At 35.6% G+C, this 13492-nt stretch overlaps 1 protein-coding gene across 4 annotated transcripts in view; it reads left to right on the top strand.

Annotated features, from left to right (window-relative positions):
- The window catches only part of ARAP2 (ArfGAP with RhoGAP domain, ankyrin repeat and PH domain 2), a 172512-nt gene extending 161357 nt beyond the window's left edge, over window positions 1-11155 (top strand). For 3 of the 4 annotated variants that reach the window (XM_032334057.1, XM_032334058.1, XM_032334056.1), the window contains 2 exons: window positions 860-994; window positions 8945-11155. In XM_032334057.1, coding sequence (XP_032189948.1) covers window positions 860-994; window positions 8945-9328 — 519 coding nt within the window. In that variant the 3' untranslated portion in view covers window positions 9329-11155. The remainder of the gene's footprint in view (window positions 1-859; window positions 995-8944) is intronic. The other variant, XM_032334059.1, reaches the window with a different exon arrangement.
- Window positions 11156-13492: the final 2337 nt, after the last annotated feature.

Below are 13492 nucleotides of genomic sequence, written 5' to 3'. Positions count from 1 at the left end.
TCATCAGAATATCTGTAAAGCTTATCATTTTAAAATTGGTATTCTGTATTTCTTTCATAGATTGTTGTCTGAAAATCAGTTTGCTTTTGCCAACTTCTGAAAAGTTAATCTACCCTGAGGAGTAGAAAAATTCTTTTAAGGTTTTTCTTTTATATGCATATCTGAAGGATTTATCACTCAGGGGCTTATGTTTTTATCAGTGGATATTTCTCCCCATTGCATAATTAATTTTTCTCCAGTCATATCTATAGGTGTTCAGTTAGCCAGAGTATGTAGTCAGTAAGTTGAGAACAAATGTGCCATATTCTCTGTTGTACAGTGATTTTCAGTATAAATGTCTGTGTGCAAGGTAATCTCTTTGGAATTCAGTTAGATGAAAAAGTAACATTTTTCAGAAGGTCATAAAATGAGGCTAATTTTTCTGATAGCTGTGCCTCAGGTTGAATTGAGGTCTGTGGGGTTAAATTATTTTACACTAAAGTTATCTTTGGTGGGGGGAGAAAATGGATGCATAGTTACTTTGATTACAGGGCTGAGAAATACAGACAAGTGTATTTTTTTCCCAGAAAGAGATTTGCCAGTTTCCTCAATTATTTTCCTCCTTTTGATTTGATAAGTAGTACAGAAGCCATGTACTTGAAACTTAGAAATTGAACTGAGACCTCAAAGCTCTGTTCACTTAAGAGTTCTACATCCTCAAGCGGTGTTCCTGTCAGAGTCAACAGCATAATTTCAAATGGCATTCTCGTGGAAAGCAGATCATTTGATTTGGATATATGGAAAAGGAGCCAAGTGATTCTAACATGATATACCACGTAATAAAATCACACACCAACAGCAAGAAATTGTGTTTCCACAGCATGAAAATGATATACGGCCACCAGCTGGAAAGGAACGAAAACGGTCTATAACCAAAAATCCCAAAATTGGAGGTTTGCCTCTAATTCCCATCCAGCATGAGAGAAGTGCAACCCAAGCCCGGAGAAATATTGAGGTAGGTTAGGATTTTATTTGTTTTATATTAATTATAACATTTTTTCTTATGTCTTAATGTGATTAAGTACATTTGTTACTTCTTTGGCTTCAAAAGCAAATCTTTAGAAAGCATAGTAAAAATCACATCTTGCTAAGAAAACATTATGAGTAACCCTATGCTGCTTCTTTAAGTTTTATATTTTAACTTTTCTTAAAGAGTTTTAATAATGTCATTGACCATCCAATTAAATATGCTTAATACCACTTATTTTCTTATCCCTCACCTAACCAAGCAATTTTAAAAGTGTATACAGAAGTCCACCTGGTAAATCACATCCTCAAATTAGTCTTACAAGTTCACTTTTAATACCCTTAAAGTGAGCCCAGGGCCAATTATGTCTGGAGCCATGGTAACTAGACTTTCTAGTAACACAATCAAATTCCAGTGGTTTGGGAACTGATGGGGTGTCGTGGTTAATTTAAAGGACTGCACGATGACCTCTGAGCATCAATAAAAAAGACCTCGCATCTTTCAGGAAAGCGGCTCTTTGTTTTTTCTTCTCGCCTTCCGGGGTGGGGAGAACATAGCATCAATCTTGACTTGAAGTTCAGTCTCTTCAGGAAAGGAGAAAATCTGTTTGCATTCAAAAGTCATTAGATACTTTGGATTAATGCATGTTTCAGTGCCTTAATTGAGCCCCTCAAAGCAAAAAGAAAAGCACATAAAAGGTGTTATTTCCTTGTGGTTTGGGATTGAGCTGTTTGGATCTCTTTCTTTGCAAACAGAAATAAAATGCCTTTAGTCTCTAAAAAGAAGTTAATTTAATGATCAGATTTAAAAAATAATTTTCCAGGGTGCCTGGGTGGCTCAGTGGGTTAAGACTCTGCCTTCGGCTCAGATCATGATCTCAGGGTCCTGGGAATGAGCCCCACATCAGACTCTCTGGTTGGCGGGGAGCCTGCTTCTCCCCCTCTTTCTAGGCCTGCCTCTCTGCCTACTTGTGATTTCTCTCTCTCTCAAATAAATAAAAAATCTTTAAAAATTTAAAAAGAAAATAAAAATTTTTCCATGTAGATCTTTCCTTGAACATTTACCCCTATTTATTCTTCTTCACTAAAAGATAAAAGTTGTGAAAATAATGGTTATTTCCCTTGTCGCCTGTTCAGTCCTTCTACACACAGAAGTTTTCTTGGTTTAAAAAAAAAAAAAAAAGTATTCTGCACAGTTACGGGTTCCTCAGCTAATCTAGAATCTTAAAATCTAAGAGTCACATTTCCCAAGAACCCAAATTAGGAAAGATAGTTTGAAGAAATGCAACAAACATAGGGAGCAGACATGCCTTACTTGGACCCCAGCTCCTCCTGATGTTGCTTTAGGATCAGTTATGGAGCAAAGTAAAAGATAAATTATTAGGACTGAATTTAAATACATTAACCAATATCCACTATAGAATTAGGATGATAACTAAATATATAGTATAATAGTTTCTTACCTAATCTCAAATTCAGAATTTCAGAGACAATTTTTTTTTCTGTTTTAGCTTACTTAAGATGAGAAAACTGATGAACTGCAAACTACAAAGAACTTATTATAGGCTCTTAAAATAATTCCATGAAATTGTAATTGCAAGTATTCAAAACTAAATTAACCTTTTTGTAAATTTTGTAAATGTGGTGATCCAACAAATTTGGCAAAGAAAAGTTTTACATGTTCCAATGTTGGAAAAACATGGGTAGTTTAAAAAGCATAAAATAGAAATTGAACCATTAAAATGTTTTCTATAGAATTAGAATCATGTAAATATTTAAGAAAATATATTTATAAAATGAATAATCACTTTTGATCCTTTGCATTAAAAAGGGAAAATGGTTTAAAATACTGATAAATGGGGAACATCTAGGTGCTGCATTCAGTTAAGCATCCAACTCTAGGTTTCAGCTGAAGTCATGATCTCAGGGTTGTGAGATCAAGCCCCACATTAGGATCCGTGCTTGGGTTTCTCTCCCCCCTAAATAAATAAATAAATCTTTAAAAATATATATTGCTAAGTAGGATATAGTCATAATAAAAATGTAGTCATATCAATGGTGATATATTCAAGAATTGTTTTCAAACAAGATGTTTGCAGATTGGTAAATTTGGTGCTTTGGCCACTTGGTAATTTACCATTTCAAGTCTTGTGCTTGCTTCGGCAGCACATATACCATTTCAAGTCTTGATTTCATGAGGTTCTATTAAAATTCATGTGAGGATACCTCATTCAGGTAGGAAGTCTTCCTGGAAAAAGCAACTTCTAAACTTCAGTAATGAGCTAGCTGAATAAACCAGGGAAAGTAAGCTGTCAAAAAAAAAATCACACACAAAGAGGCAAACATAGTGCTTAAGAATGCACACACTAAGTCCCACCTGCAATTGGAGTAACTCCAAACTTCATTGCACTCAGCCTTTTTTATCTGTAAGCATGGAGGGGTGAAGCCCTACCTTCTAGGGCTATTGTGATGATTCAGTGATATCATACTTTAGGATTTATTAGAATAATGCCTAGTGTACAGTTAACATTTGAGTAAAAATAACTAGGAACTTGGAAGACAATATGGGATAATTTGCTCTTTTCCAAAATTGTCATTTTTGTCATCTATAAACCAAAAACAATGAAAAAAGAAGAATGATGCAGTTCCAGCAGAAAGTGGTGACCTAGAATCTAACCCATTGTATGCTTCTCTCCTCTGCCCCCATCCTAGAGCATGTAAAGAGGCACATTGGATCCAGACAGGCCAACATGGCATCCATTCCAAATTCCCACTTATTGGGCATATTGGCATTTCTTTGCATTTCTATGTCTGTGTCTTAAAATATAATATACTTTATAGTTTAAATAATCATAATGTTTATTTACTGTGAATAATGCATTTAAACCAGTATCATGAGGATTACTGATAGGATTATATTTTATAGCATGGAGATTATCAACTAAGACAGTGAGTTTAGTAGTGAAAATTATTTAAGAGGATTTCTGCTGCAATCCACATCTTAGTTCAGTGCACGTTTTGGTATTTTGAGGCTTCCAAAACCAGTGGCCTACATTTGGATATAATGGAAAATAGATGTTGGCACAGACTAAAGCCACATGAGTCATTTGCTCTGTGAACACATTCCTGCGTCATGTTCTGCCTGTGACATAGGAACTACTCTCTGTAGGGAGAGGGACTGCTCACCTTGGCCTTCCCATTCAAATAACTACTTTTCTGTAAACAGTCTCTGACGAACAGTCATCATCTGGACCAAGTTACCTCTCAGTCCTCTAATTTTATAACTTACTTATCCTTTTTAAATTATTAATGTCTTATCCTTTAAGAACAGTGTAACACATAAACTATGTCTTTCTTTCCCCACAACATGAAAGGTGCTCTAGCACACCATAATGTTCATTCAAAGCCTCACTGCCCCATCTTCTCAACTTTTTTTAAAAAAACATTTTATTTATTTATTTGTTTGTTTGTTTTTATTTATTTGAGAAAGAGTGTTGAGAAGGGAGAGGGTAAGAGGGAGAGAACCATCAGGCAGACTCCCCTCTGAGCCCAGAACTCAACATAGGACTTGATCTCATGACCCTGAAATCATGACCTGAACTGAAATCAAGAGTCAGATGCTTGACTGACTGAGCCACCCGTGCACCCTTCCCCATCCAATCCTCTTGACTCTAGGTCATTGTCAGCACCTCTCTCCATCTTTGTAAAAGATTACATCCCTTAGGCTAATATTAAGGTTTACTTAAAATTTCAGCATTCGCTGCATGAATACTTGTCCCCTAAATTCTACATGTAAAAAAATCCCCAGGTCTACCTGTTGATGGTTGAAAGATAATGAGAACTGTTACTATGATTTGTAAAATAACTATAGACCCTAAAGACTCCACTAAAAAACTATTAGTAGTGATAAATGAATTCAGTAAAGTTGCAGGATGCAAAATTAATACACAGAAATCTGTTCTGCTTCTATACACCAATAACAAAGCAGAAAGAAATAAAATAACCTGGGAAAAAATATTAAGGAAGTGAAAGACCTCTACTCTGAAAACTATAAAACACTGTTGAAAGAAATTGAAGATGCCACAAATGAAAAGACATTCCATCTCATGGATTAAAGGAATATTATTAAAATGCTAAGTTTCTGAACACTAATGGAATAGCAAAAAGAGAACAATCCCATTTACAGTTGCACTAAATATAATACCTAGGAAAATCACCTTACCAAAAAGATGAAAGACCTTTACTCCAAAAACAGTAACACACTGATGAAACAAATCAAAGACGACACAAATGGAAAGATTTTTCCATGCTCATGGAAAGGAAGAACCAATATTGTTAAAATGTCCACACTACCCAAAGCAATCTACAGATTTAATGCAATCCCTATCAAGATACCAATAGCTTTTTTTAAAAAATATTTATTTATTTATTTGACAGAGATCACAAGTAGGCAGAGAGGCAGGCAGAGAGAGAGAGGAGGAAGCAGGCTCCCCGCGAAGCAGAGAGCCCTATGTTGGGCTCGATCCCAGGACCCTGGGATCATGACCTGAGCTGAAGGCAGAGGCTTTAACCCACTGAGCCACCCAGGAGCCCCATCTAATAACATTTTTTACAGAATTAGAATAATACTAAAATTTATGTGGAACTAGAAAACGAAGCTAAATAGCCAAAGCAATCTTAAGAAAGAAGATCAAAGCTGAAGATATCACAATCCTAGATTTCAGGATATACTACAAATGTATAATATCAAAACAGTTTGGTACTGGACAAAAATAGACATAGACCAATGGAACAGAATAGAAAACCCAGAAACTGACAAAGCAGAAAAGACTACCCAACAGCAAAAAGACACTCTCTTCGATAAATGGTTTTGGGAAAACTGGACACCTACATGCAAAAGAATATAACGGGACCACTTTCTTACACTATACACAAAAATAAATCCAAAGTGAATTACAGACTTTAAATGTGAGACCTGAGCTATAAAGCTCCTAGAATAAAACAGAGGCAGTAATCTCTTTGACACTGGTTTAGCAACATATTTATGGTACATCTCGAGCAGGGGAAACAGAAACAAAAATAAATTATTAGGACTATACCAAATAAAAAGCTTTTTGCACAGCACAGGAAACCAACACAAGGCAACCTGCCAATTGGGAGAACATATTTGTAAATGATATCCCCAATAAGGGGCTAATATCCAAAATATATAAAGAACTTTCACAACTCAACACCAAAATAGCAGATAATCCGATTAAAATGGACAAAGGACCTGAGTAAACAGTTTTCTGAAGACCTCCAGATGGCCAACAGAAATATGAAAAGATACTCAACATCACTCATCATCAGGGAAATGCCAGTCAAGACCAAAATGAAAACAAAACAAAACAAAAACAGAAACGCAATGAGATGGCACTTCACACCAGTCAGAATAGCTGGTTTCCAAACAGACAGGAAATAGCAGATGTCAGTCTGTGGAGGAAAAAAACCCTCATTCACCTTCCCTGTTGGTGGGAATGCAAGATAGTGCAGCCACTATGGAAAGCAGTATGGGGTCTCCCCCAAAAATTAAAAAATAGAAATACCATACAATTCAGTAATTCCACTACTGTGTATTTACCCAAAGAAAATGAAGACATTAATTCAAAAAGATAGATGCCCCCCTATGTTTATTGCAGCATTATTTTTACAATAGCAAGTTATGGAAGCAACCCAAGTATCCATTGATAGTCAAATGGATGAAGAAGTGGTGCATATGTATTGAATGGAATTCTACTCAGCCATAAAAAGAATGAAATCTTGCCACTTGCAACAGCATGGATGGACCTAAAAGATATTGTGCTAAATGGAACAAGTCAGAGAAAGACAAATACGATGTGATTTTATATACATGTAGAGTCTAAAAAACAAAACACAGAAACAGATCCATAAATACAGAGAACAAATGGACGGTTGACAGAAGGGAGGTAGGTTGGTAATGGGCAGAATGGGTGAAGGGAAGTGCGAGGTGTACAGGTTTCCAGGTATGGAATGAATAGTTCATGGGAATAAAAGGCATAGCATAGGGAATATAGTCAAATGATATAGTAGCAGTTTAGGATGACAGATGATAGCTATGCTTGTGATTAGAGCAAACACAGACTTGCCGAATCACTATGTTGTATGCGTGAAACTAATGGAATGCTGTGTATCAACTATACTTCAATTAAAAAAAAAAAAGTCTATATTGCTCATTAAATTTCTCCAGGTAAGAGATGTCAAGTGAAACTTAACCTGTTTAATATTTATAAACTCTCAGTCACAGCCCTATGCTGGTTAGCCATCATTCTCAATAATCTTTCATTTTTTGCAGGAGAGGGCTTATTTTGTTGTAGTGAAGTATATTTAACATGAAGCTGTTTATTTTAACCATATTTAAGTATATAAACTTCAATGGCAATGGTTACATTCACATTATGCAAGCATTACCAATTTCTCAACATTTTAACATATTTAAACGAAACTTTGGAATTAAGCTAGATACTAAATATTTTATCAGTTTTTACTTGACAGTTACAATCATAATTTTATCTGAAAATTCCAAGTTACAAAAATGCATAAAATACATTTGTGAAAATATTTGTATTCAGCCTGAATTTGTATGTTTCAATTCCACATCTGGATTTGATGGAATTTAGGAAAATAACAGTGTTACATGTTTGAAAAATTTTAGACCTTTCTTTATTCACTATTTAATAAGTTAATGATCACTTTCTAAGTGCAGGCACTGTACTAGGCTCACATTTCAGTGACCATATCAGACAAACACCCTGCTTGCATGGAGTCTTTCTAGCAGGGCATTCAGATAATCACATTAGATAACTGCCATAGAGTAAACTAGAGAACTGTGGGGTGATATCTTGTAAACATTACTACATGGAAGATCTTTACTGTTTATGCTACTCACAATTTCATACTTAATTTTATATTACCATTTTCATTACATTTTCTTTCAATATCCGTAACTTAAGTGCTCCTTAAGATTTTTGCTTTCTAGGCTTTGCAGTTTTTACTGGGGAAATTTCTGGAGATGTTTCTTCAGTTCTTGCTTCTTGTGAAAAGAAAAAATAACTTTTCTCTTTCCACTCCATCTACACCCTGATCCAGTTTATTGGGTGTCCTTCCCTTGTGGCTCCATCTGCTGTATGCTTCTGATTGTCTGTTGTTTATCCTCACATCTTATAATTGATTAAATTTTCATCCCTATGATAATCTGATGGAAGTTCTGTATGCCCGAAATTTCCCAGTCACAAGATGTTCTGAACACTAGTTAGGAAAATGCACCTTTATAGCCCGCAGAACCAATGTGAACTCTAATCCTTGGATTCAAAAGCGGATTTAATACATATCTATGTATTTTTCCACATTTTCAGGAATGTATCTGTGGGATTCTAATAGGGATTGTGTGGGAGGAAGAGATCTGCCATAGAACTTCTCAGCATTTTTAATGTGCTACTATGTACTGTTAGTTTCAAAGAAGAGGCTGTAATGCAAATATAGAGCATGTCCCCAGATCCTGTGTCCACAGACAGGACACCATAGGAATTACAGATAACACAAGCATATGACGCATTCAAGCAGAAATGACCTGGAGGAGGCAGGTTTGAAATGAGAAACAATATGAATAAGTAATCTGAGAGACTTCTTTGAAGCTGTATGTTAAATGCATGTTAAAATGCATTTCCATGGTCTACCTTTCAATTGATTTTGTAGCTCTAAGATGCCTGGATTGCTTTCTTGGTTAGAAAACTCCCAACGTGCCAGTTCTGTCAAAGTTAAGACCTCAGTCATGACAATGAGCACGAACATGAGAGGCATCCACGTTTACATGGCATGAATCTTTTAAACTTACCTTGTACCAAGTCTTGCTTTCCTGTGAGATGTTGTATTTTCTTTTCAGAGTGCCAGAGCAGAACTGGAAAGGCTGAGGGTCAGTGAAAAGCGGGATCAAGAGTTGGGGGATAGCAGCTTGAAGGAGAGAGCCTCCATGGTGGCCCACTGCCTGGAGCACAAGGATGAGAAGCTTCGAACTCGAACCAGAAAACATCGGAGTTTCAACTGTCTGGAGGACACAGAGGCTGAAGTCTTTCCTGGGCAACAAAAAAGCCATAAAGGCCTCAAGACACTGAGGAAGACTGAGGACAGGAATGGCAAAGCTGCTTTGGACTCTGATAGTAAGTTACCGTCGAGGGTAATTGAAGAACTTAGCGTGGTGCTGCAGCGGACCAGAACCCTTCCAAGAGACTTAGAGGACGAGCAGATCTTACAGAAAGAGATAAAATAGTTTTGCATATTATTTTTTTTAAATATTGTATACTATGTGTGTGCAAACCAGAAACTGAACAGTAAAATTCATGGTTTGTGAGATTTGTCTAGCTATACATAAGCATTTAAATAGCATTTTAAAATATCTATGTACATATGTGGTAAGAATAAGATGATGCTTTTTTAGGTCTGAACAAAGCTTGTACAGTTCAACTGTAGACACCCTGGGTTACTTTGAGCCAGCGAAGCTTTTTACAGTAGTCTGTTGAATGGTGTAATTTATGAGCAGAAATCTCAAACTGTACTGTATTGTATAAAATGCTTTGTTTAAATGAAGCCTACGAAACTGTATGTAACACATTTTGCACTTTGAGAAACCCTGTATATTAAGTTACCGTATATGTGTATGTTTAGGTTTACATAGGGTCCACCTTATGGAAAAGAAAGGGAAGTTGAAAAGGGGAAGGATATATTTTAGTAGCTGCCTATCAAACATTGGAGTTTTAAAAAGATGCAAGGAGTGAACCAAAAACCAAGGAGGTCACTTAAGTTCTGATCTGTTGTGAACCAGAATGAATCTCATTAATGGGAAACTGTGTAAGAAAAAAGCCTAGTGACTGTTTCCCAAGATAGTGTTCAGCCAACAACCATGAATAATGGCAGAGGCCACGCTTGCTTACGGTGTTGGTGAACGACCACAGAGTACACTCACTACGCTTCAGTTCTGCAGCAGGGGCTGCGGACAAGAAATGGATGCTGCATCGAAGAGTCATTGGATGCATGGTACCTGGTGTGGACGCCATTTGCACTGTTGCTGTATACATTTTGTTTTAATTCCTTGCTATGGTTTTCATACAAATTCACTCTCACAGGGTTTTGTTATTTGATTTTTTTTCATCGTTGTTGTTTTACTGGGTATTTCCTTTCTTATTTTAAGTAAGGTGGTAATAGGTTTCTCTGCAGTGTCAGAATTAACTGGAAGTTTACAGCTTGTGGCCATTTTAGGGTGAGGGATAACTTATCCCACTCTTGGTGGCTACCAGTTCACATTTGAACAAGTCTCTTTATTTAAGGAAAAAAAAAAAAATCTCCTGGTACCTAATAAATAATAAGAAAGCCCTCTGTTTTTGCTTCCACGTCAAGGTCAGCTACTGAGTTAGCGATTTTCCTCCAACAGTCGATACTGTCTAATTATAGTTCACATTAGGAACAGCGCTATTCATCAATTTATTAAGAATTTTATTAGGCCTGATGAGTTTTGATTAAAATTATATAGGAAGCTCTCTTTCAACCACTTATTTCCCCCCTGTTTTTCAGATGACTTCTTCAGAATCCGTTATACAAAGGCCCATACTTTGGTCAGTCCAATCATAGTATAGTAATATACTCTTAAATGCTCTGAATTTCTTCATTGTGAAATACTCATCACTTATATTTGGCAGTGAAACAATAGTTTACTGTGGGTGTATATTTATTCCTTAAAAAAAATTCCAGTCGATTTGGATTTAAAGAAACTGCAGGTCAGTTTATGAAATAGGTATTAGCACTGCTGGGGAGCCTTCACTTAAAGCAAGAAATGGTATTTAGGAAAAAAAAAAATCTAAAATTATTATTCCTCATAAAAGATAATATTTATGAGATAAGCAGGCATATGACAGTGTTTGACACTGGGAAAGTATCCGGAGTCTTTTTACCTGCCTTATCTGAATATTTTTAAAACTGGAGCTTAAAATCTAATAGCCCTGTTTCCCTTCCCTTCCTGTATAATTGTCTCCATTTTTCAAGAGTAAGATAAGGGCTAATGCTGACATCTCATATTTTAATAAAAATTAAAATTGTTTTACAAGTCCATGTGAATGTGATTGTTTTCAGAAGTTAAAGGTTATTTTGAGATAAATCCACTCTTCTTTCCTCTTTCCTTTTTTGAATATATACTTGAATATATACTTTCCTTTTTCCTTATTTGAGTATATATTTCAAACAAGCTATATGATTTTTTCCCAAATATGTCAGTATGAATATCATTCTACTTTAAATGATGAATATCCACAGATAGGACACAACTATATTGATGGTACTCTAAAGTTAATTACTAGACGCAGCTATTAAATATTTGACTTCTAAACAAATCATTACCTGATGATTTATGAAAATGGCACTGAAACTCAAAAATAAGCAAAAGTAATTGGAGCGAAATTCGACTTGTGTTTCTAACTATAATAGCTGTCAATTTGCACTGTTCGCACTGTTCAGATGACAGTTTATAGTTCTAAAATACACATCAACTGTTTATTGCAAAAGGAAATATTTTTGAAAATGCATCAAATTTGTTTGAAGAGACTAGTATTCACATATTTTCATGTCTTCTCGAACTTGAAAATCACAGTGGGGAAAAGATTAAAACTTTTACCATCTTATCAAAATTTGTACCAAGACTTTGATAATTATCATATGCTCAAAAAAATAGAATTACATTTATAATGTGAACAATTTTCTGTCATGTGTACAATCATATTTATTTCTAATCATCTGGAAAACAAATGAATATTAGGTAACAAATTAATCTGTTTTATATCTGTTATTTTATTATTTTGAACAATTTTTTATGGCAAATGTTCTAAGTTATATTGTACATTCCTATCTTCTCTGCCATAGCTACATATGTTGAATGTAAACTTAATTCAGATCGCTCTATAGATTTAAGACCTTTTATGAATTATGGGATTCATGTTCAGAATCTAAGTGTCCTCATTTGAGAAGTGGGAGTAATACCTGTCTTGTAGGCATTTTGTGATAACTAATTTTATATATATATTTATATATGTGTTTGTGTATATGTACATATACACACACGTATCTCATAGAATTTTAATAAATGTTACCTATTAATGTATTAGTTTTTCTAGACCTCCTTTGATTCAATCCCTGAGACTTCTTATTTATTTTCAGATTGTCTCCATCAGTTTTTTTTTTTTCCCCATGGTTTTTAAAAATATACACTGATAAAACAGATTACCACAGTTGTGGGCTGGATTGTGTTTTAAAGCCCTTTGTTGAAGACCTAATCCCCAGTACCGCAGAATGTGGAATATTTGGAGATGGGGCCATGAAAGAGGTGATTAAGCTAAAAGAAAGTTGGTGCGCGACCTAATCAAATCTGACTGGTATCCTTAAAAAAAAAAAGAGGATTTTAGAAACTTGAAGAAACACCAGGGATGTATATGCACAAAGAAAAGGCCATGTATGTTAGGACACACCAAGAAGGTGCCCCTCTGCAAGTCAAGGAGATAGGCCTCAGACAAAACCATCTAATATCTTGATCTTAGACTTCTAACCTCCAGCACTGTAAGGAAAAGCCCTATTGTTCAAGCTACCCCATATGTGGTATTTTGTTAATAAAAGCCCTAGCACACTTCTATGTTAAATCTTAATATAGGTGTCAGAGTACTCCCTGATATTTATACATATTGGTTCTGACACTTTTGTTATCCCACCTCTCAGAATCTAACATCAATGCAATCTAACATCGATGGAATCTAACATCAATGCAATGAATACAGTGTGATTTTACAGCTATCATAATGACTAATGGAGAAGATGAGGCCATGTTGAGATGTAACCACTTAGAAGTCAACTAGCCAGATAACTTGAGTGCTGAAATAATATAAACAATTAAAAATTTGCCCAGCAAAATTATAATTTGGGTCTGCTCGTAAAGATTCAAGTTCTATGACCTCAAGAACACTATTCCAGCAGAGTGTAGATGCTGACCCCTCACACACCTGATAGAGAATACTGTGAATCCTTCCAATGAACAACCCAGAGAGATCTTGAGTTCAGTAATAGTATTCACTAGACTAGAGATAAAGTCCTTTCAAACCATAATCCTACATGCCTAAGATTGGATCAACACTAACCTTCATAATAAAAGTGACATTTGTATCTCTTTGGAGGGGATCTCATCTCCCCTTCCCCTCCAGTAAATTATCTCACATGCTACTTTTTTTATCCCCTCCCATTTTCTCTCTGAACCCTCTGCATTCAGCCTTGTTTCCTGATATTTTTAACTGCTCCTGGCAAGGTCAGAACAACCTTACTGCTAATTTAAATGGTCACTTCTCAGGTCTTGTACCTGACCACCTGTCACCACTTGTAGCATTTCACACAGTTGCTCACCCCACCT

The sequence above is a fragment of the Mustela erminea genome, chromosome 2, assembly GCF_009829155.1.
Source record: "Mustela erminea isolate mMusErm1 chromosome 2, mMusErm1.Pri, whole genome shotgun sequence".
Classification (NCBI taxonomy): Eukaryota; Metazoa; Chordata; class Mammalia; order Carnivora; family Mustelidae; genus Mustela; species Mustela erminea.
This window is presented reverse-complemented; position numbering and strand designations above follow the sequence as displayed.